The sequence below is a fragment of the Dendrobates tinctorius genome, unplaced genomic scaffold (genome assembly GCF_039654945.1).
Source record: "Dendrobates tinctorius isolate UK_male_01 unplaced genomic scaffold, ASM3965494v1 ptg000162l, whole genome shotgun sequence".
NCBI lineage: Eukaryota > Metazoa > Chordata > Amphibia > Anura > Dendrobatidae > Dendrobates > Dendrobates tinctorius.
This window is the reverse complement of record NW_027361829.1, coordinates 19,018,133-19,042,868: the sequence shown is the minus strand read 5'-3', so window position 1 is coordinate 19,042,868 and position 24,736 is coordinate 19,018,133. Positions and strand designations below refer to the sequence as shown.

The following is a 24,736-nucleotide window of genomic DNA, read 5'->3' as shown; positions in this document are numbered from 1 at the left end:
GAGTTTTGAACCTAAAGCACTGGGTTTTTTTTACTGTTATTTTATGGACATTTGTCTAATTCCATTAAACAATGATGATGACACTTGCATTTTTTTCAAGCAAAAACACTGACAAACTCTTAAAAGGATGTCTGGGTGTCTTCAGGGTCTCCTTTTAGCCTTTCCATTGACTTCTAGAGGAAAATGCCCGAAGAATGTACATGTAACTTTTCAAATGCTTGGCATCTTTTAAAATTCCTGAGCCTATTAAAAGATGCTTAAAAAACTGAACGTTTGAACAGCAAATGTTTTTTTTTAATATACCGTATACTGTATATAGAAATGAATAGGTGCATTGTTTCTGCCATTTTGTCAGTGCTTTTTCAGTAATTTTCTGCCCTAAAAAAACGCAGAAAAGCATGCAGTGTGAACATACTCTTAAACTTTGACTAGACACTCTAAAAATAATAATTAGAATTACATGGATGCTCCTTGCTGTATTAGCTTTAGCCAAGTTAGGTTTAGTCAATTCAACAAGTTTTTAACTTACAGGTAATGAAGAAAATATATGGCTGCATGTTGATGCTGCATATGCAGGAAGTGCCTTTATTTGTCCAGAATTCAGATATCTTATGAATGGTTTGGAGGTGAGTACAGCTAAAAAAAAGCCAACAAATTTATTTTGTACAATGAAAGGGGTATTTCAGCAAATAAATGTAATTCTTTGCGTAATTAAAAATGTTCAGTATAATTTCTGCATGAATTACTCTGACTTTTTAAGATCACTACTTGTTGTCATTCATTACAGTATAGTTGCCAATGTGTGGTATGTAGTGAGCCACAATAATCACATGATGTAGACAAATTTTTATCTCCTGGAAGTAAACAATCTAAGGCCATTCACATTTGTTGATAGTCAGCGAACAAGTGTCCATAACAGCATTGTTCCTGATTATGGGCCTATTTAAACATGTTACAGATCAGACGACACACATTTGTTCCTCAGCTGATAGGATCATATATGCAGGCATAAAAATCATAGTTGTCAGCAGCCCATCGTACTGTATAAATGGGCAATTACATTCAGCATGCATGCTGATGGGGACCAAACAATCATATTAACAACTGTTCTCATACAATATTTTTTGACCTGTGTGAATGAGTAAATGATTGTCGATTAACTTGTATACAGTTGATCGGTGCTCAATAAAAGGGTTGTCCAGAACTTTGCTATTTGTTGTGGGATGTAAGTATTTACAAATATCTGCTAGCACACAGCGGTCACAGATTGCTTCTGCCTCCAATTCGGTTTTTTTTCGGTGAGATCATGTGAATAGAGCAGTTTCTTCTTTTCTACTCTGTTCATAGGGTGTCTCTGCTGATGGCATGCTGATTGAGAGCTGGCTTCCCACTGCCTAAAGCTTCATTTACACCTGATATTTCCTGCAGTGGAAAAAACAGTACCAGTCCAGTGTTATCCATGTCTGTGTGTCCATGTGTATGTGTGTGTCATCCGTGTGTACGTGTGAGTCGTCTGTGTGCCGTCCATGTGCACCGTCAGTGTGATACGTAGTAGAATAGAGTGCAGAATAGAAATGACATGTTTGGGTGTCAAATATATGAAAAGATAGATATAGATAGCTAGATATAAGGTAAATAGATAGATAGCTGACATTAAGCCCTTGGGTTTTATTAGAGAGGGGTCTATCAGTCACCCCCATTACTAACCCAATAATTAAAAAAAAAACAACTATTTACTACATATCTATCTATCCATCTGTATCATCTAACACCTAAACATCTGTAATTTCTATTCTGCATTCTATTCCAGTATGTGTCACGTGGATGGCACAGGGATGTCAGACTTCATGTTATTCATGTGCAAGTGTGAGGGATGTATTGACATCTGTGTTGCTATTGTTGTAATGAAACGGATATGTCTACATGTGGGTCACAAGGACACACGGACAAGTGTGCAGCCCCATTTATTACAATGGGTGTGCATGTGTAAGTGTATATAGTATGTGTGAAAACTGTCATCACACATTCCGGTTAACTCCTTTAATTGACCTAAATTGGCAGTGTACATGGATCTTTAGTCTGTAATGAATAACTTGCAGTAGAGAACTTGAAAACCTTGAGGATACTGTACAAAAGTACATTGTAAATGTATTGTATAACTTGACATTTACAAATTATCCAACAGGACAACAAAATACTTTTCTTCCACTTACTGATAAGTGTTTAAACTAAAACTTAATATACCATATTTTTCGAACTATAAGACACACTTTTTTCCTCCCAAAATGTGGAGGAAAATGGGGGTGCATCTTATAGTCCGGATGTACCGGCTCTGGCTGTGGTAGGGAGGTGGGGGAGCCGTTTCGGCAGAGCAGCGGGTCACAAAGGCAGGAGCCGGCAGCTGCGGCTAACTCCTGTGCCCGCTGCTAAAGAGAAATGAATGTTCACTACATTCCACACCCATGGCCGTGGAGAGCAATGAATATTAATCTCTTTTTGGCATCCTGGTATGACTGGCCCCATCCCGTTCCTGGTATGATTGGTCACATCATTATTCTGGTATGATTGGCCACATCCCGTTCCTGGTATGATTGGCCCCATCCTTAATTAATCTGGTATGATTGGCCCCATCCTTATTCTGGTATGATTGACCCCATCCCAGTCCTCGTATGATTGGTCCCATCCTTATTCTGGTATGATTGGCCCCATCCCAGTCCTGGTATAATTGGCCCCATCCTGCTTCTGGTATGCATGGTCCCATCCCTACCCTGGTATGATTGGCCCCATCCCATTTCTGGTATGCATGGCCCCATCCTTATCCTGGTATGATTGGCTCCATCCCGGTCCTGGTATGCATGGCCCCATCAGAAAAGATTTATATATATTAGTAAATTGAGCAGCTTTGTTTTCAGTCATCAGTCTAACATCTCTATTGAGCTCTATTAATCATGACTGTGCAGAAACTGCAGGAACTTGAGATGTCGTCACAGACAGGAGACAGATCAAGCGTTAACAAGATTTTATTAACAATAAATACACTCCACGCAGAGAGTAGAAAGCCACGGAGGGATATAATAGGACAAAAGTCGGGAAAGGGAGTTTGGACGGGCTAGGACAGAGATGAACGATAGTTCAGAAGGAAAAGGGAAAACCTTATCAGTCTGTAGTCCTCTTATTTGCAGCGTCTCGGTACTCCAACGGTGGCACTGGCAACAGCAGCACGTGACGTCCAGGACATGTCTGTAGAGGACCAGGTTCCAATCCACAGGGCAGGAGAACAGTCTCTGAAGGGTGCAGGAACCAATCGTACGCAGGAACTCCACACGCTGTGCTATTCCAGTAGAAGTTACCGCAGGAGTGAAGCTTCACTCCGCGGTGCATTAGGAACTCGGCTATAGGGCTCTGGCCTAGTCACTTGCGTCTTAGAGTGGGGCGAGAGTGCCACAGTATCTGGTCTTGTCTACAAGTCACCTCCTGGCATGGAGGATTGCAGGGAACAGGCTGTCAGTCGACTACTTGCAGCAGACCTGTATGCAGTTGAACCGTCAGGTTGGCCTGCGATCACGTGGTGTTCTGCCTTTATGGCTGTCACTATGCCCGACTGCCTGCTTTGGTTTCCTGAATGCACACTGTCCCTTTTCGCTCGCGCAGCGCTTTTTAACCCTGCCCCACCTACCCCAGTCACATGTAAGGGACGGTCTTCCCCCCTGCAAAATGGGTGACAGTTCCAGTAGTTCCGTAACCGGAATGATAGAGGTACCACTAATCTTGTTCTTCCTCTTACATTCCCCCAATCTGTTAGCGCACCATTCAACGGATGAGAGTTCTCTTAGATCATGCTGACACTCTTCAAAATCCCTGAACTATTTGCCGCCAAACAAACTGATCTTGATTGTACTGGTTCGGGGGTACACCTGCTGTAGATTGCTCAGAGCACTGTAGAGTAGAAGGAGTAGTAGAGTCCACGGGGTAGCTGAAACAGGTAGTCCTCTGGGAGTGGAAGGCACATTTTCTTTGACTGTACTGTCGACTGGTGGAACTAGACCTGGCACATCCGGTGTTTCCTGTACTTGGTTGGGATCTCTGGACAAACAGGGGCGTAACATGTTTTGATGAACTCTGCGAGTGGGAGCATCTTCTTTTCCTTCTGGCTGAATCTCATAAACGGGCCCATTAGCGTCGACCATATGCTTCACCCGGTACGGGTTCTTCTCCCACAGGGACTCCAGCTTATCTCGAGGATGCCTTTCCCGCACTAGGACACGGTCCTCAGCTTTGAGAGCTGTCCCACGCAGAGGAGCGGTCCCAGGATGTTCCAGTTCTTGAAACTTGGTCCATACCAGATGATGCAAAGTCTGCAGCCGATGTCGATGTTCTCAAACCCAAGTGGACACCCCTGTCTGTGGGTAGTCCTCCTCGGGCTCTAGCTCCAGCTCAGTGATCTCTTTTCCTGGTTGACCAAACAGGAGGGTATAAGGCGTGTAACCCATGGTGCTGTGTTAATGATTGTTATACACCCACACCAACTCAGCCACAGATTCAGGCCACCAAGCCTTCCTATCTTCTTCCAAGGTCCTCAGCATTTGAATCAAAGTATGGTTGAACTGCCCGCAGGCCCCGTTCCGCTGGGGGTGATAGGGTGTTGTCCTAGACCTCTCACTCTGATACAACCGATGTAACTCCTCCATCACTTTTGCCATGAAGCAGATGCCTTGATCTGAATGTATGCGAACTTGGCCGTCTGGTCTTACGCTGGGGTCACAACAGTAAACTTTGTGAAGTGGTCTGTCATCACTAAGCAAAGATCATAACTCTGATGCGCTGGACCAATGGTCAGATAATCTATCAGCAGCAGCTCCAGGGGAGCAGACGTCCTTATGGCCTGTATGGGGGCCCATTGTTCAGGGGGCTTGGCCATCTCGCAGCTCTGACATAGTTGACAGATTTCCTCCACTATGGTTTTAACTGGGGATAGTACATCAGTTGTTGCAGCTACTGGAAGGTTTTTTCCGGTCCGAAGTGAGCTCCCCTTTTATGAGCCTCTATAGCCACCTGGGACAGCAACACTTCAGCGATCACCGTTTGCCAGGTGATGCCCAGCTCCCACGGTAGTAGACCTTTTCGGTACAGTACTCCTTCACGCAACTGCAGTCTCTCCCACTGCTGCAGCATCCGCAGAGTACCAGGGCTGTATCCTGCCCCAGTAGACATGCACGGGACGCCATCTGTACTTGCTCCAGCGTGGCTTCCACCGTCCTGGCAGAGTCTCGGAATTTAGGTACCTCTTCAGCCTCCAGTTCCTCGTCACGATTGGCCCCTGACTTCCCGTAGTTCATTCGAGACAAAGCAACGGCATGGGTATTCTCGGCTCCTCTCTTATCGGTGATCTTATAACGAAACTTCGCCATCTGAGCTACCCAATTTTGTTCCAGTGCTCCAAGTTTCGCTCTTTCCAAATGCGCCAATGGATTGTTATCCGTGCAACAGTGAACCTCAGAACCGGACAGATATTCGGCAAATTTCTCCATCATAGCCCATACCAACGCCAACAACTCCAGCTTGAAAGAACTGTAGTTATCTGGGTTCTCTTCTGAGTCATGAAGAGATCGATTGGCATAAGCGATTACTCACTCTTCTCCCTTCTGAATCTGAGACAGCACTGCTCCAAGTCCATGCAAACTTTCATCCATATGTAGAATAAACGGCTGCGCAAAGTTGACTTCGGCCAGCACTGGTGCCTCCGTCAAGGCCAATTTCAGGGTTTTAAATGCATCTTCTTGTCGCTCACCCCATTGTACAGCTCTGTTTCGGGCACTAGACGGTACCCCTTTCAGCAGCTCCAGCAGTGGGTTCATGATGTGGGTAAAGATCTTTACAAAACGTCGGAAATATCCTGTGAGTCCCAGGAAATCCCGCACATCTTTCATAGTTTTCAGAGTGGGCCAACCTTTCACCGCAGCAATCTTTTCACGAGATGGTCTCACTACTTCTGCTGAAACAACATATCCCAGGTACTCAATTTGGGTACGAAACAGATGACACTTCTGCAGCTTCACTTTTAGTCCATGCTGATGAAAATGACTCATCACTTGCTCCAGCCTCCGGAGATGTTCTTCAAACGAGGGAGCAAAGACAATTATGTCATCCAGATAGATCAGGGTGGCCTTGAAGTTCAAATCCCCCAAACACCTTTCCATCAGTCGCTGAAACTTACCTCGGTCGTTGGCTAGGCCGGATGGCATCCGATTAAACTCGAATAACCCTATGGGGAGTATGAAGGCTGTTTTATCTCGATCTTGCTTGGACATCAGCACTTGCCAGTAGCCACTGTTGAGGTCCAACGTCGAAAAGTATTTAGCATTTCCTAGGGCGGACAGGGACTCCTCAATCCTCGGCATGGATAAGAATCTCGAACCGTACAGGCAATGAGTTTGCAGTAGTCTACCCAGAAACATAATGTCCCGTCTTTCTTCCGCACCAGCACAATTGGAGCAGCCCAGGGGCTTTGACTTTCACGAATTACCCCCTTCTGTAACATTTGTGCCAGCATGCCTTTTTCACCTACTGTTACATTTGAGGAGGGATTTGACGGTAATGTTCTCTTATGGGCGCAGCACTTCTAGTCGGAATCTCGTGTGTGATTCCTGTCGTCCTGTCATCCTCGTGTCTCGCAAACACCTTCTGGTATCTTTCCAACAAACCTCCACCTGCTGTACCTGCTGTGGTGTAAGTTCAGTCAGCTCAACTCTCATCTGTTCCAGGATACGGCGTTCCGCCTTCAAATGTCGAGGGTCGGGCTACATAGCATTGTCCACACTCACCATCCAAGGATTCCCCTGTTTGACAGTCAGCTGCACAGCCTGAGGTGTTATCAATTCTTCTGGCATACCAAGAATGTGGGCCACTTCACTTCTGGGGGGTAATGTGACATCATTTTCCTCCAAGTTCACACAGCGTGCAAGGACTCTTCCATCACACACTGTCGCTAACGCCCGTGCCACAAGAATTCCTGGCGGTAACTGGTCAGCATTGCTCGGCTCGATCTGGACCTCGATGCCTTCCAGGGAAGTACAGGCTCGGACAGGTAGGAAAAGCACTGTTTGACCCAGCGGTAAGACCCTATTGATTGAAGTTGGGGTAATTACCTTCCCCAGTGTCTTTCTGCCACTGGAGATCTCTTGAGCTTGGGCCACCCGCATCAGCTGTTGGAGACTCTCCGCTGGGATGTATTCCATTGCTTGAGGAACCGGTTTGGGGATTGATTAATAAGAAGACTTACGAACTCTTTCAACACATTTATGCCCAGTGTAACAGTGTGTTCCTTACGCACCTCTCCAGCTGTCAGCACCACTCCTTTTTGTCCTTGGTTCATCCCACAGACCACTATATTCATCCAAACCACCCCTGTGACCAGGATGGGCAAGTGATTGGCAGCCGTGAGCTTGATCACCGGCCCCCATTCAGGCCTCATTGCTTCAGTAAAGTGCCGGCGAAAGTACACTTCGGGCATTGTGGTCATCTGAGAGCCCGTATCGACCAGGCAACGTACAGCTCGGCCGTTCATCTCTGCTTAAAGGAGGGGACACATGGAAACGAGATTTACTGGACTTCTAGTACTCCTTCTTAATGGTACAGGCTCCGAGTAGAGTCCCCCAGACTCGTAGCCCCTTAGTATAACAGGCGGCGTTGGATAGGCCTACCCCGTCGGGTACACCACCGGGCTACGTGTCCAATGTCTCCACAGTTATAACACGTGGAGGGTTCCTCTCTGTGGGATGTTCTCATCTCACGGTGGAGTACAGGCTCATGCTGATTTACAGGTGGGCTGGCAGCGACCACGGATACTTTCTTGAATCAAACAAGAAGAAATTAATAAAACTTGGAGATGAAAGCATGGTCACAGGAGCACTGAAATGAAGCCAGGACAAGAATATTGGTGTAAACCACAACGCGTTTCGACGGTACCCTGCCTTCATCAGGTGGAAGTTTATTGTGAGTGGACAGGAAGGGGTATTTAAGGGCAGTACAACCAATCAAAAGTAACATTCAATCAAACAAGTCACATGATAAAACACATGATAAAACAGCAAGACGAAATGAAATAAAAAACACAATTGCCTTCACTAAAAGAATTAAAAACATCATAAGACACAAAACACATGTCATGTAAAATAAATGATAAAAAATATAAGAAATGTATAAAATGAGCTCAAATAACAAGTTACCTAATGGCCTTCTCAATAGTGAGATTTAACCCCTCGGGAGCCAGTATGCCCAATTTAAAAATCCAGAAGCTTTCCCTTTTAATAAGACTACCATAACGGTCGGACACAGTATCCGGAATAAAATCTTTGATAGTTAATTTAAGAGATTCCATGTTTTTTTGGTGTGTAGTTTTTCTGCTTAGACAGACTATGCAGCAAGAAACCATTCCGAATGTTTTGATGATGTTTATTCAATTTTGCGTGCATAGTATGTATGGTGCGGCCCACGTATTGAAGACCGCAACCGCATTCTATCAGATAAACTACAAACATGGATTGACAGTTAACATGATACTTAATTTTATAGCTAGTGTTGGTGGTGTTGGATTTGAATTCTGTAGACCCATTTTGGATGGATCTACAGCACAGGCATTTACTGTAGCTGTCCTGCAAGAAAAGCACCCAGGATTCTGAATCAGCTGAACCGTGGAAAAAACGTGGGGAGTTCTAGTGGTATTACTGGGTGCAACCAGGTTGCGGAGTGTACGACTCCTTCTAAAGATTGTGGATTTATTTCTCCAGAAGTACGCCGTTAATCTCAGTTCACATCTTAAAGATTCATCCAACCTTATTGATACTCTTCAATCTTTCCCCAGTGTACACAATGGAATCCTCATAACAATGGATGTCCAGGCCCTGTATTCGAATATACCCCATGATCAGGGTTTAGAAACAATCGATCAATTCCTGTCCAATGATGAGCAAATGCCTATTCTCCAAAAAAAAATGTTTAATAAATGCCATAGTTTGTTTTATATAATAATGTATTCACTTTTGAGCATTTTTTTTACCGCCAGGTGAAAGGCTGCACGATGGGGACGAGATTCGCCCCCAGTTATGCAAATTTGTTCATGGGGGCGTTTGAGTTCGTCTTCATCACACAGTCTCACCTGGCTACTGGCAAGATAGCTCTGTACCGTCGTTTTATAGACGACCGCTTCATTATTTGGACAGTTACAGAGTTGGAAGCTCTGGATTTTGTCAGTAATTTGAATTTGAACCACTGGGGCCTTACATTCACAGCAAATCTGGCCCACACCTCAATCCAATTTTTAGATTTAGTGGTACACGTTGATAGTGAGGGTCGCTTTTTCACTACTACACATTTTAAAACTGTGGACATGAACAGTTACCTAAGTTCAATAGTGAACACCTCCCCAGATGAATCCTAAACATCCCCGTAGTGGCGCATCAGGAAAAACTGCACAAGGGATGAGGATTTCCATGACGAAGCAAAGGTTTTAAAACAATGTTTTCAAATTAAAGACTACCCCAAGAAATTAGTTCATGATGCTTTTTTAAAACCAGAGACATTGTCCCAGCAGGAGTGTATAAGCAATATTAATAAGGGTAATATGTCTTCTATTTCTGAACTTTCTAAATGGAGTCTTGCTACAACCTTTAACCAATCTCACACGACTATCCAGAAACTCTAAAGAAATACTGGTTTATATTGGAAGGGGACCCCATTCTTTCTGGCCACATCCCTGTCCATCCCAGAACAATCTTTAGAAGGAGTCATACACTCCGCAACCTGGTTGCACCCAGCAATATCACTAGAAGTCCCCATGTTTTTTCCACGGTTCAGCTGGTTCAGAATCCTAGGTGCTATTCTTGCAGGACAGCTAAATGCTTGTGCTGTAGATCCATCCAAAATGGGTCTACAGAATTCAAATCCAACACCACCAACACTAGCTATAAAATTAAGCATCATGTTAACTGCCAATCCATGTTTGTAGTTTATCTGATAGAATGCGGTTGCGGTCTTCAATACGTGGGCCGCCCCATACAGACTATGCATGCAAGATTGAATAAACATCGTCAAAATATTCAGAATGGTTTCTTGCTGCATAGTCTGTCTAAGCATTTTTCAACTACACACCAGAAAAACATGGAATCTCTTAAATTAACTATCATAGATTTCATTCCGGATACTGTGTCCAACCGTTATGTTAGTCTAATTAAAAGGGAAAGTATCAGGATCCTGACAGCGCCGGCGTACAGCCTCCGCTGAGCAGGAACTCACCCGCACTGTAGTGACCCCTGGGGACCAGGATAGCCAGAAAGTATAGGTGCACAGGACCTGAGTGATGAAGTTTAGCAAGCCAGCACGGGACCTACGGTCATGTGACTTCAAGGGGGCGGGGCTTAGCATCCTGCTTTCAGAGAAGACAGAAAACTCAGAGTCGAGCAAAATGGAGGTCATTCACAGTACGGACAGCGAGGTACAGGAGGGGTAAACAGATGGGAGGTCAGACAAAGCCAAAGGTCATACACAAGAGGGCGACGCAGTACCAAGGGGACGAGCAGAGAGAAGTCAGGTCACAAGCAGAGAGTCATACATGAGAGGTAGCGCAGTACAAGCAAGCAAGATATCAGGCACAAGGCACACGTACGCACAAGGTCAACTAACTCAGCCAAGAGCAGGAGTATAACTGACACCGGACCAAGGTCCAGTGAGCATTAAATAGCCGACCTCTGCCAGGGAGAGGTGGAACAATTAACCCCCAGTCAGACCAGGACAGGCCAAAGCGAAACCCCTTCCTGGATCATGACAGTACCCTTCTCTCAATGAGGGGCAACTGGACCCCCAGGTCTCTCAGGGTACTTGGCGTGAAAGGCCCGGACCAACCGATCCGCATGAACCGATCGAGCAGGAACCCACGAGCGTTCTTCAGGACCGTAGCCTTTCCAATGTACCAGATATTGAAGGGCACGATGGACCAACCTGGAGTCGACAATTCGTTCCACCTCGTACTCCAACTGCCCGTCTACCAAAACCAGTGTTGGGGAAGCTGATGATCCCTCCTCAGCAGACCTCACAGGTTTCAAAAGGGCCTTATGAAAAACATTTGGGATCCGCAGAGATGGCGGGAGACGCAACCGAAAAGCCACCGGGTTAACTGCCTCGGTAATTTCATAAGGGCCGATAAACTTGGGTTCAAGCTTCGCAGAGGGGACCTTGAGTCTTATATTTTTGGTGGACAACCATACCTTATCCCCAATCTTAAACACCGGTCCCGCGGATCGTTTTTTGTCCGCAAAAAATTTAAATTTGTCCTGGGCCTTCGTAATATTACTCTGGACTTCTCGCCATACCTCCCCCAACTGTTGGATCGTCTCATCCGCCCCAGGACACCCAGAATTCAAATGGGAAAATTCTACAAAATGAGGATGAAACCCATAATTGCAGAAAAAGGGAGATGTACCCGTAGACTGGTTAGCGCGGTTGTTAAATGCAAACTCAGCCACCGGTAACACAGAACACCAATCATCTTGTCGGTCTGAGGTCAAGCAACGCAGAATTTGCTCCAGAGACTGATTGGTCCGCTCGGTCTGCCCATTAGTCTCTGGATGATAAGCGGATGAAAAGGACAGACCAATACCCAACCTTTTACAAAAAGCCCTCCAAAATCTGGAAACAAATTGCACTCCTCTATCAGACACCACATTTAAGGGAACCCCATGCAACCGCACCACATGCTCAACAAACAATCTGGACAATGTTTCCGCATTAGGTAGAGCTGCCAAAGTTACAAAATGTGCCTGCTTATTAAACCTGTCCACCACAACCCAGATAACGGTATTACCCTTGGAGGGGGGAAGGTTGGTGATGAAATCCATGGACAAATGCGTCCATGGTTTCTCAGGAACTGGCAGTGGTACCAATTCCCCAGCCGGCCGGTTATGGGGGTTTTTTGCACGGGCACAAACATCACAACCAGACACATATTCCCCAACATCAGAGGCTAAAGCAGACCACCAGAATACTCTAGCAATGGCCTTCCGGGTAGCCGAGATCCCTGGATGTCCACCCAGAACTGAGTCATGGAACTCCCGGAGGACCTTAAGGCGAAGCTGAGCTGGAACAAAAAGTTTGTCCACCGGCTTAGCCGGCGGTGCAAGAGACTGGGCTTACCGAATCTCTCGTTCCAACATATTCGAAATACCTGCCACCACCACCCCAGGCTGAAGAATGGAGGATGGAGGTTCCGGGGGGACACCGGATCTAAACTGCATGACAAAGCATTCGCTCTGACATTTTTGGACCCTGTCCGAAAAGTGATCGAGAAGTTGAATCGGGAAAAAAAAAAGTGACCATCTAGCCTGTCTAGGAGTCAACCTCTTAGCTGACTCAATATAAGCTAGGTTTTTGTGGTCCATAATTACGGTTATAGGATGGACAGCCCCCTCCAAAACATGGCTCCATTCTTCAAAGGCCAACTTAACGGCCAGAAGTTCTCGATTTCCCACATCATAGTTTCTCTCCGCAGGAGAGAATTTCTTTGAGAAAAAGGCACAAGGTCTTAAATTGGTCAAAGTGGCGGGTCCCTGGGACAATACCGCCCCCACCCCCACCTCTGAGGCATCTACCTCTACAATAAATGGTTCAGACGGGTCCGGTTGAACAAGAACCGGGGCCGACATGAAACATGTTTTCAAAAACTGAAATGCCGCTACCGCTGCGGTTGACCAATTCTTGATATCGGCCCACTTTTGAGTCATGTCTGTGAGGGGTTTAACCACCTGTGAGAACCCCTTTACAAATTTGCGATAGTAATTGGCGAATCCTAGGAAACGCTGCAGAGCCTTCAAATCACAAGGTTGAACCCACTCGACAATGGCCTGCACCTTATTAGGATCCATGCGATACCCTTCAGCAGACACGATGAACCCCAGAAACGACAGTTCCTGAACAAAAAACAAACATTTTTCCAGTTTAGCAAAGAGACAGTTCTCCCGCAGCCTTTGGAGAACTGCCCGAACATGACCAATGTGAGCCTGTTTATCAGGAGAGTAGATTAAAATGTCATCCAAATACACCACCATAAAACATCCAATAAAATCAGAGAACACGTGATTTATGAAGTTTTGGAAGACCGCTGGAGCATTGGTCAAGCCGAAAGGCATGACCAGATTTTCAAACAACCCTTCAGTAGTGAGAAAAGCGGTTTTCCATTCATCTCCATCTCGGACTCGGATAAGGTTATACGCTCCCCGTAGATCTAATTTTGAAAACCACTTAACTCCGGACAATTGGTTGTATAATCAGGAATAAGTGGAAGGGGATGCGTATTCCTCACAGTTATCTTATTTAACTCACGAAAATCGAGGCATGGGCGTAAACCACCATCTTTTTTCTTTACAAAAAAGAACCCCGCCGCCACAGGAGAAACAGAAGGACGAATGTGTCCCTTATGGAGGCTCTCGGAAATAGACTCCTTCATCTCAGCCCGTTCTGGACCCGAAAGGTTATACAAGCGGGCTTTGGGCAATTTAGCACCTGGAACCAGGTAAATGGCACAATCAAATGGGCAGTGTGGTGGTAAAACCTCAGCCTCTTTTTCGGAGAAAACGTCCGTATAGTCTATCAGGCACTCCGGAATACCTTCCAGACCCACGGACGACACAGGCACAGTATCAAGACATTTCTCAGAACAATAGGGACCCCATTTAACAATGTCCCGACATTCCCAATTAATTACAGGATTATGCAATTGTAACCAGGGGAACCCCAATACCAGTCCCGCTGGCAGGTTGTCCATCACAAAACATGAAATACGTTCCTGGTGCAAGGAACTCACTAAGGAGAAACTCTTCAGTATGAAACATAATGTCATTCTTTAACAGTGGTGTTTTGTCAATGGCCACAATGTGAATAGGAGTCTCCAACCTAACTGTCCCTATCTTACACCTGGATACCAAATCAGAGTCAATAAAGTTCAATGCTGATCCGCAATCCACGAAGGCAGAAGTGGATGTGGAAACACTCCCACAACAAAGTTCCACTTGCAACAACATTCTAGAGAAGATATTAGCTGATACTCAAAGACAACCACAGCTATAAACATCACAACAATTCTCATAGCTGTATAGAAAACACTTGAAAAGAAAAATCAAGAGAAGAAACTCCGCAATTTAGAATAAACATAAGGAAAATGGAGTGCTGACTTCAATAATATATGAAAGATAAGATTTTTATTAATAAATTGTAACAATATACAACATAGTACAAACAACAAGGAAAGATTCCACGCAAGTAATCATAGGAGATTTGACAAAAAAAGGTTAGTGCCAAAGGCCTAGAATTATATATATACTAGCCCAATCACTCATATAATATAACCAGGGTGCAAGCAGTAACCCAGGTAGGGCGAGCATAAAGTGCATAATGCATAGTGCAGAGGGATTAAACAGGCCAATTAAGGACACTTACCCATTTAACTAGAGAGACAGTGCTCACAAATCCCCTAAGAGGACCCTGGACGCGCGTTTCGCGATATGCTTTATCAGCAGGGACCTCCACGACAATCACCCTGGCTCAGTCACTTGTTGGTCAGTGGACAGGAGGGGCAATCCTTTTTCCAATGTCCATAATCGCCACAGTGAAAACAGCATTTTCCCAAGCGCCGTTGTCTCCTTTCTTTCTCCTTGAGGTCGATGGTTCCCATCTCTATGGTTTCCAATATAGGACTGGCTCCCCTTCCTTGGGAGAATAACGGTGTCTCCAGTTGCATCACTCCCCTCGCCCGTAGCCTGCGATCCATTCGGACGGCCTGTGTCATAGCCTCCTTCAGGGAATCAGGCGGAGGGTGGAGAGCCAAGGCATCTTTCAGATATTCAGACAGGCCTCTACGGAACAAACCCCGGAGGGCGGCATCATTCCAACAGACCTCAGCAGCCCAGCATCTGAATTCTGTACAAAACCACTTGGCTGAGTGCTTCCCCTGGCACACACTCATCACCATGTCCTCAGCCATACGCATCCGATCAGGCTTATCATAAATATGCACCAGAGCCTCAAAAAATGCATCCACAGTCATAAGCTCAGGGGCCGTGGTAGGAAGGGAGAAAGCCCAAGCTTGGGGGGCTCCCCATAACAGAGACATAATGACCCCCACTCTCTGACTTTCATCCCCAGAAGAGTGTGGTCTTAAGGAAAAAAAAAGCTTACAGCCCTCCTTGAAAACTCTGAACTCTTTTTTATCTCCAGAAAAGGTATCTGGTAACTTCACTGAAGACTCAGGGGAAACTAATGTAACATCCCGAGCCCCCGATGATAAAACCCCCTGCACAGTGTCAGCGATCAGCTGCTGAGACTGAGCCAGGACTCGTTGTTCTCCAAGGAGTTTCTGAGACATCTGGGTCAGGTGTTTAACCTGCTCAGAAAGAGCATGGATAGGATCCATCACACACACAGGAGAAAGGGAGCAGAGAAAAAAAATGGTATTGGTCAGTTATAATATCAGGATCCTGACAGCGCCGGCTACAGCCTCCGCTGAGCAGGGACTCACCCACACTGTAGGGACCCCTGGGGACCAGGATAGCCAGATAGTATAGGTGCACAGGACCTGAGTGATGAAGTTTAGCAAGCCGGCACGGGACCTACGGTCATGTGACTGCAAGGGGGCGGGGCTTAGCATCCTGCTTTCAGAGAAGATAGAAAACTCAGAGTCGGGCAAAACAGAGGTCATTCACAGTACGGACAGCGAGGTACAGGAGGGGTAAACAGATGGGAGGTCAAACAAAGCCAAAGGTCATACACAAGAGGGCGACGCAGTACCAAGGGGATGAGCAGAGAGAACTTGGGTCACAAGCAGAGAGTCATACACGAGAGGTAGCACAGTACAAGAGGGACAGGCAGAACTCGTAACAGGGACAGAACCGGATCAAAGCCAAACAAGCAAGCAAGTTATCAGGCACAAGGCACACGTACGCACAAGGTCAACTAACTCAGCCGAGGGCAGGAGTATGACTGACACCAGACCTAGGTCCAGTGAACATTAAATAGCCGCCCTCAGCGAGCGAGAGGCGGAACAATTAACCCCCAGTCAGACCAGGATGGGCCAAAGCGAAACCCCATCCTGGATCATGACAGAAAGCTTCTGGATTTTTAAATTGGGCACACTGGCTCCCGAGGGGTTAAATCTCACTATTGAGAAGGCCATTAGGTAACTCTTCTTTTTTTAGCTCATTTTATGCATTTTTTATATTTTTTGTCATTTATTTTACATGACATGCGTTTTATTTGTGTCTTATGATTTTAAATCTTTTAATGTAGGCAATTGTGTTTTTTATTTCATTTGGTCTTGTTGTTTTATCATGTGTTTTATCATGTGACAAGTTTGATTGAATGTTACCTTTGATTGGTTGTACTGCCCTTAAATACCCTTTTCTGTCAACTCACAATAAACTTCCACCTGATGAAGACGGGGTACCATCGAAACGCGTTGTGGTTTACACCAATATTCTTGTCCTGGCTTCATTTCAGCGCTCCTTGTTGTGCGTTCATTCTCCCTTTCACCTTTGATGTTTGATGAACTCCCTCTGCTGGTGAAGAGAGGTAGTGAAATTGATTGGGATGGGAAGAACCTGTCATCTGAACAGGCGGAGTGTGATTGGACATCTGGAATTTCTGAGTGGATATAAGGCAGCCGACGCCCTGCAGGGCTGCTGGTGATCCTTTCTGCTCTGAGCTCATGCATCCAGCTTAGTTCCTGTCTACTAAAAGCTAAGTTTTTGCCCTGCTATTATTCCATGAGATTTTGTCTGGTTTCCTTAGTGTTTGTATTCAGCCAGTCCTGGTTGGGACTGGCTAAATTCCATTTTTGTCTCTGATCAGTTGATCTCTTTGCTCTGTTTTCAGAATATACCTGAGTGCTGATATAGTGATTTTGAAGTCTAGCGACTTCAGGGCCTTTTTCCTTATCAGACGGTTTGGGACATTTTTGGTAGGGTTTTTTGCGGATTGCAGCCAGCATCTTTTCTGTCCTATCCTATCTAGTTAGTTGGGCCCCATCATTTGCTCAGCCTGTCTTTCTGTCTGTGTTTGTGTTTTCATCTGTTTTTCACCGACAATACATGTTGGGGGCTGTCTATTGCTTTGGGGTCTGCTCTGGGACAGTTTAGATTTCCCCTTTCCTTCTTTAGGCTTATGTAGTTCTCCGGCTGTGACGAGGGGTCTAGGGCACCGTAGGAACCCCCCACGGCTACTGTTAGTTGTGGAGTATAGGATCAGGGGTCTGCAATCCGATAGCTACCAACCTCTCCGGTTTTCTGGACTTAGCTTGTATTTTTGTTTTCTCATCCTCCGGTGACTCATTCATAACAGAATCACCAGCCATACTGCAGATTCTAGGGTGCTCAATAGCAGGAAAGAATTGTAAAAAAAAAAAAAAAAGTGTCAGAATTTTTTTTTGGTGTATAGTTTTTCATCTATTCCTCTGAGGCTGTAGGGGGAATTTTTTTTTTTTCAATGGAGATTAAGCAATTGTCTGATCGTGTGGAGCAGCTTACTGCTGAAGTGTGGGGAATTTTCGCCTATCTTGCTCATTCACATGCTGCTGAACCAAAGATCTCTACTCCTGATGTGTTTTTTGGGGATCGGTCGAAATTTCTGAATTTTAAGAATAATCGTAAATTATTTTTTGCCTTGAAGCCTAACTCATCGGGGAGCTCTGCGCAGCAGGTTAAAATTGTCATCTCTTTGCTGCGCGGCGATCCCCAGGATTGGGCGTTTTCTTTGAAACCTGATGATCCTATTCTGACTGATGTGAACGCATTTTTTCAGGCCTTGGGGTTGTTGTATGGTGAACCTAATGCTATTGATCAGGCTGAAAAGGCCCTGTTGGCATTGAGCCAGGGTCAGGATTCTGCAGAGTTGTACTGTCAAAAATTCCGAAAGTGGGCGGTCATTACTACCTGGAATGATGGTGCCTTGGCAGCTCTCTTTCGGAAGGGTTTGTCAGAAACCGTAAAAGATACTATGGTGGGATTTCCTGTTCCCTCTGGTCTTGACGATTCTATGTCATTAGCCATTCAGGTTGATCGGCATTTGCGTGAACGCAAAACTGCACGAGAGGTGTTGCCACCTGTTGAACAAATGTCTAAACCTATGCAATGTGATAGAGTTTTGTCTAGGGCGCAACGTCAGGAGTTCAGAAGGCGTAATAAGCTGTGTTTTTTCTGTGGAGATGCCTCTCATATTATTTCTGTCTGCCCTAAACGAGAGAAACGTTTTGCACACACATTTGCTGTGGGTGGTGTTCAACTTAAGTTTCTTCTGGCAATTACTCTGATCTGCTCCCTGCCCACATTTTCCGCTAAGCCTTTTGTGGATTCGGGAGCAGCTCTGAACCTGATGGACTTGGATTTTGCTAAACGTTGTGGGTTTCCTATGACACCTCTGCGGACGCCTATCCCTTTGAGGGGTATTGATGCTACTCCTTTGGCAAAGAATAAACCTCAGTTTGGACCCAGGTGGCAATGTGGGTCGCCCCAGACCATCAAGAAAATTGCAGTTTTTTGGTGTTGCATAATTTGCATAATACCATCGTTCTGGGGTTTCCCTGGTTGCAAATCCATAATCCAGTTTTGGATTGGAAATCTGTGTCTGTGGTGAGTTGGGGTTGTCGGTGTGCCCTTAGTGACGCTCCTATTTTCTCCACCTCTCCCCAGTCGCATGATGTTCCTGACTATTTGGCTGATTTTTATGATGTATTTAGTGAGAATGAGTCTGCATCTTTGCCTCCTCATAGGAGTTATGACTGTGCAATTGAGCTGAGCCCTAGGTGTAAATTTCCCAAGGGTCGACTTTTCAATTTTTCTGTACCCGAGCACGAGGCTATGCGATCCTATATTAAGGAGTCGTTGGAGAAGGGTCATATTAGACCATCCTCTTCACCCTTAGGTGCTGGGTTTTTTTTTGTGGCCAAGAAAGATGGTTCATTAAGGCCTTGTATTGACTATCGTTCCCTCAACAAAATTACTGTTAAATATCAGTATCTGTTACCCCTGATTTCTGATCTATTCTCCAGAGTTAAAGGTGCTTGCTGGTTTACCAAGCTTGACCTCAGGGGGGCGTATAATCTTATTCGCATTAAGCAGGGGGATGAATGGAAGACGGCGTTTAATACTCCGGAGGGACATTTTGAGTACCTGGTGATGCCTTTTGGGCTCACTAATGCCCCTTCTGTCTTCCAGTGCTTCATGAATGATATTTTCTGAGACTTTGTGGATACATTTTTGATCATCTATCTGGATGATATTTTGATCTTTTCCAAGGATTGGGACTCTCATGTGGAACATGTTCGGACTGTGTTCCGGATTTTGAGGGAGAATTCCCTGTATGTCAAGGGATCGAAATGCCTTTTTGGTGTACAGAGGATTTCATTTTTGGGATTTATTTTGTCTCCGTCAACTATTGAAAGGGTCCAGGCCAAGGTACAGGCCATTTATGATTGGGTTCAGCCCACTTCTTTGAAGGCCCTCCAGAAGTTTTTGGGTTTTGCTAATTTTTATCGTAAATTTATAGCTAATTTTTCTGGTATTGCCAAACCATTGACTGATTTGACTAAGAAGGGGGCTGATGTGCTGAATTCGTCTCCGGAGGCTGTTTCTTCTTTTCAGGAGCTGAAGCGAAGGTTCACTTCTGCTCCGGTTTTGCGGCAACCTGATGTCTCACTTCCGTTTCAGGTAGAGGTGGACACTTCTGAGATTGGTGCAGGAGCTGTTTTGTCCCAAAAAGATCCTGTAACATCTAAAATGAATCCCTGTGCTTTCTTTTCCCAAAAGTTCTCCCCATCCGAACGTAACTATGATGTGGGGAATTGGGAACTGTTAGCCATGAAATGGGCTTTTGAGGAGTGGAGACATTGGTTGGAGGGAGCTAAACATCAAGTCGTGGTCCTTACTGACCACAAGAATTTGATTTACCTGGAGTCAGCCAAACGCTTGAATCCTAGACAGGCTAGGTGGGCCTTGTTTTTCACACGTTTTGATTTTGTGGTCTCTTTTCTTCCGGGCACTAAGAATGTCAAGGCAGACGCCCTCTCTAGGAGATTCTTTGCTGATTCTCCTATTGTGACCAAGCCTGCTACCATCTTAGGTGAGGGGGTAGTTCTTTCTGCCATCTCGCCCGATTTGAGACGTGTTCTGGAAGAGTTTCAGGAGGACAAGCCTGAGCATTGTTCCATTGGAAAATTGTATGTTCCTGACCAGTGGAGGAAGAGAGTGATGTCTGAGGTTCATTGCTCCGCATTGGCTGGTCATCCAGGTATTTTTGGTACTAGAGATCTAGTGAGTCGCTCTTTTTGGTGGCCCACCTTGTCTCATGATGTCAGGAATTTTGTGCAGTCCTGTGGGACTTGCTCCCGGTCTAAATCTTGTTCTCGCTCTAGTGGGTTGTTGATGCCTTTGCCGGTCCCCAGGAGGCCATGGACCCATATTTCAATGGATTTCATTTCTGATATGCCGGTCTCTCAAAGAATGACTGTTATTTGGGTGATTTGTGATAGATTCTCTAAGATGGTCCATCTTGTACCACTCCCTAAGTTGCCATCTTCCTCAGAGTTGGTGCCCTTGTTTTTGCAACAGGTGGTTCGCTTGCACGGGATTCCTGAGAACATTGTATCTGACAGAGGAGTTCAGTTTGTTTCTAGATTTTGGAGGACTTTCTGTTCCATCCTGGGAATTCAGTTGTCCTTCTCCTCTGCGTTTCACCCTCAGACCAATGGGCAGACGGAGAGAACAAACCAGACTTTGGAGTCGTATTTGAGATGTTTTATTTCTGCTGATCAGGATGATTGGGTTTCATTTTTGCCCTTGGCCGAATTTGCTTTAAATAATAGAGCTAGTTCTGCCACTTTGATGTCACCTTTTTTTTGTAACTTCGGGTTTCATCCTCGATTCTCTTCAGGGCAGGTGGAGTCTTCTGCCTGCCCAGGTGTTGACACTGTGGTGGAGAGAATGCACCAGATTTGGGACCAAGTGGTGGATAAGTTGTCTCTCTCCCAGGAAAAGGCCCAGCGGTTTTCCAACCGGCATAGGACCATTGGTCCCCGGTTTAAGGTGGGTGATATGGTTTGGTTGTCATCAAAGAATATCTCTATGAAGGTGGCTTCTCCAAAGTTTAAACCTAGATTTATTGGACCTTACAAGATTTTGGAGATTCTTAATCCGGTCTCTTTTCGATTGGCTCTTCCTGTTACATTCAAGATCCATAACGTGTTTCATAAGTCTCTGTTAAAGAGGTTTGTTGAGCCAGTAGTTCCTGTGGTGGCACTTCCTGGCCCTGTATTGGTTGAAGGTAATGTGGAATATGAGGTTGAGAAGATACTGGATTCTCGTCTGGCTAGACGGAGACTCCAGTATTTGGTTAAATGGAAGGGTTATGGCCAGGAGGATAATTCTTGGGTCCCTGCATCCGATATTCATGCCGAAAGATTGGTTCATGCTTTTCATCGGGCCCATCCTGATCGCCCTGGTGGCGTGGATGAGGGTTCGGTGACCCCTCCTCAAGGGGGAGGTACTGTTGTGAGTTCATTCTCCCCTTCACCTTTGATGTCTGATGAACTCCCTGTGCTGGTGAAGAGAGGTAGTGAAATTGATTGGGATGGGAAGAACCTGTCATCTGAACAGGCGGAGTGTGATTGGACATCTGGAATTTCTGAGTGGATATAAGGCAGCCGACGCCCTGCAGGGCTGCTGGTGATCCTTTCTGCTCTGAGCTCATGCATCCAGCTTAGTTCCTGTCTACTAAAAGCTAAGTTTTTGCCCTGCTATTATTCCATGAGATTTTGTCTGGTTTCGTTAGTGTTTGTATTCAGCCAGTCCTGGTTGGGACTGGCTGAATTCCATTTTTGCCTCTGATCAGTTGATCTCTTTGCTCTGTTTTCAGAATATACCTGAGTGCTGATATAGTGATTTTGAAGTCTAGCGACTTCAGGGCCTTTTTCCCTATCAGACGGTTGGGACATTTTTGGTAGGGTTTTTTGCGGATTGCAGCCAGCATCTTTTCTGTCCTATCCTATCTAGTTAGTTGGGCCCCATCGTTTGCTCAGCCTGTCTTTCTGTCTGTGTTTGTGTTTTCATCTGTTTTTCACCGACAATACATGTTGGGGGCTGTCTATTGCTTTGGGGTCTGCTCTGGGACAGTTTAGATTTCCCCTTTCCTTCTTTAGGCTTATGTAGTTCTCCGGCTGTGACGAGGGGTCTAGGGCACCGTAGGAACCCCCCTCGGCTACTGTTAGTTGTGGTGCATAGGATCAGGGGTCTGCAATCTGATAGCTACCAACCTCTCCGGTTTTCTGGACTTAGCTTGTATTTTTGTTTTCTCATCCTCCGGTGACTCATTCATAACAGCTCCTGTGACCGTGCTTTCATCTCCAAGTTATATTCGCTCCTTTTAGAAAGTGCACGGCTGGAGCTGCGGTGAATCCTGGTCCCCTTTTTATCTCCCTCGCTGCCCTCACAGTACTCCTATTGGACCGCTATTTTCCTGACTCAAAGAAGAAATGAATGGCACTCACCGGGTGCAAGTTCAAGCGTTTATTGGGACATCTTCAGCCGGAGAATGGGAGGGAGGGAGCGGGAGTGACAACAGCCGTTTCACGCAAATGCCCTTCCACGGGTCACATGACAAGAGGGAAATGACGGAAGGTGAAATATCTGCAACCAGGTAAACTCCTCCCACCAAAACCCCCCGCTTGACTGACAACGAAGTATATAATACAAAATGGAAACAAAATGACAACATTAACAATTTTAAAAACATAATAAATCACAATCAAATTATTCTGAGCTTGAGGACCTAATTTAAAGAAAGATAGACATTCGATCCTTTCATTGAAGCTGGTGCAATCAAGGGCACGAGTGTGCATGATAAACCTGGCTTCCCTCCTGAGAAGATTTTTATACAGATTGCCTCCCTGAGGTGGTAACACAACCCTCTTTATGCCGGCAAAAAACATAGGTCCCCCCATGAACTTCCCTAATATGGTTAATTAGTTTGGGTACACCCTTTCCTGAAGTAATGGAGTTGTAAAGCTCCCTAAACCTGACATAGAGGGGGCATATAGTCTTCCATATATAAAAGAACCTACAGGGACAAAAAATCACATATACTATGTGGGTAGTCTTACAGGAAATAAAATCAGAGACACTATGTGTCACCGCTCCAATGTGTAAACAGCGGTCTGTAATATGGTATGTACAAAAGGACAATGTCCACATCTATAATTTCTCTTAGGGACATCTGAGCCAAGCCAATTATTGTGTTCCTTATCCATACGATTATCAACAAGAATATCCTTTAAATTGGTACTTTTTCTGCAGGAGAACAGAGGTCCTGTCATCACAACATCTATTAAATTGTTGTCTTGTACAAGAATATGCCAATTTTAGCGAATTGTTGATCTGATGAAATTGTCCATAGGACCATACTCAAACCTAAAGACAAATCTCTTGTCCTTTTTATTATCCTTATTGTTATTCGGAGTAACTGAATTCTGATTAATCCTAACCTGTGTTTTCTTAAGTAACGCACTGAGATAACCCCATTCTCTAAATCTCCTTTATACAGTAAATCTGCTGACTGTCTTTCATAGCCAGCAGAGGTGTTATTAATTCTTTTCAACCTAAAAAACTGGCTGTATTGCAGAGAATGTTTTGTGTAAGAAGGGTGATAGCTATTGTAATGTAACATGGCATTTGTGGAAGATGGTTTACAGTGTACAGTAGATCATAGAAGCCCATTATTAATCTCCAGAAATAACAACTAAAAATTCCATGGAGTCACCCCCAAATTTTTCAGTGAATGACATATTCATGTAGTTAGAACGGTTGAGGTACACAACAAAATTGTCGAAAGATTCTTAAGGACCGTTCCACACCATGAATATGTCATCCACTTATCTGATGTATAATTTGATGTGTTACCATATTAGTACTGGATAAATGTATTTGTTTTCAAACAATGCTAGGAACAAATTGGCAAAAGTGCCTGCTACCAGAGTCCCCATTGCAGTACCAACTCGTTGTAAATACCAGGTATCCTGAAATTTGAAAGCATTAGGTCTCAAGATAAACTGTATCTCCTCGCACAAAAAAATCAATGAAAGCAGAATCTTTGTCAGTCATGTTTAATATCTTTCTTATGGCCTTCACCCCTTAATCATGTGGGATTTTAGTATAGAGGCTCTCCACATCTATGGAGACTAGGGAAAATCCAGTCTGCCACAAGAAATCATTGACAACATCCAAAAAATTATAGGTATCCTTTATGTACGAGGGGATGTCGTTGGGAACAAAATGACAACATTAACAATTTTAAAAACATAATAAATCACAATCAAATTACCCTGAGCTTGAGGACCTAATTTAGAGAAAGATAGATATATCAATCCTTTAAAATTGTTAATCTTGTCATTTTGTTTTCATTTTGCATTATATACTTCGTTGTCAGTCAAGCGGGGGGATTTTGGTGGGAGGAGTTTACCTGGTTTCAGGTATTTCACCCTCCATCATTTCCCTCCCTTCATGTGATGTGGAAGCGCATTTGCACGAAATGACCGTCGTCACTCCAGCTCCCTCGCTCCCATTCTCCCGCTGAAGATGTCCCAATAAACGCTTGAACTTGCACCTGGTGAGTACCATTAATTTCTTCTTTTTGGTTGCTTTACAGATATGTTTTT

General features: G+C 45.0%; 1 protein-coding gene across 2 annotated transcripts in view; it reads left to right on the top strand.

The window, feature by feature from the left end:
- Positions 1–24,736, top strand: part of DDC (dopa decarboxylase) — a 402,495-nt gene that overhangs the window by 184,579 nt on the left and 193,180 nt on the right. For both annotated transcript variants that reach the window (XM_073549875.1, XM_073549874.1), the window contains exon 8: positions 532–626. In XM_073549875.1, coding sequence (XP_073405976.1) covers positions 532–626 — 95 coding nt within the window. The remainder of the gene's footprint in view (positions 1–531; positions 627–24,736) is intronic.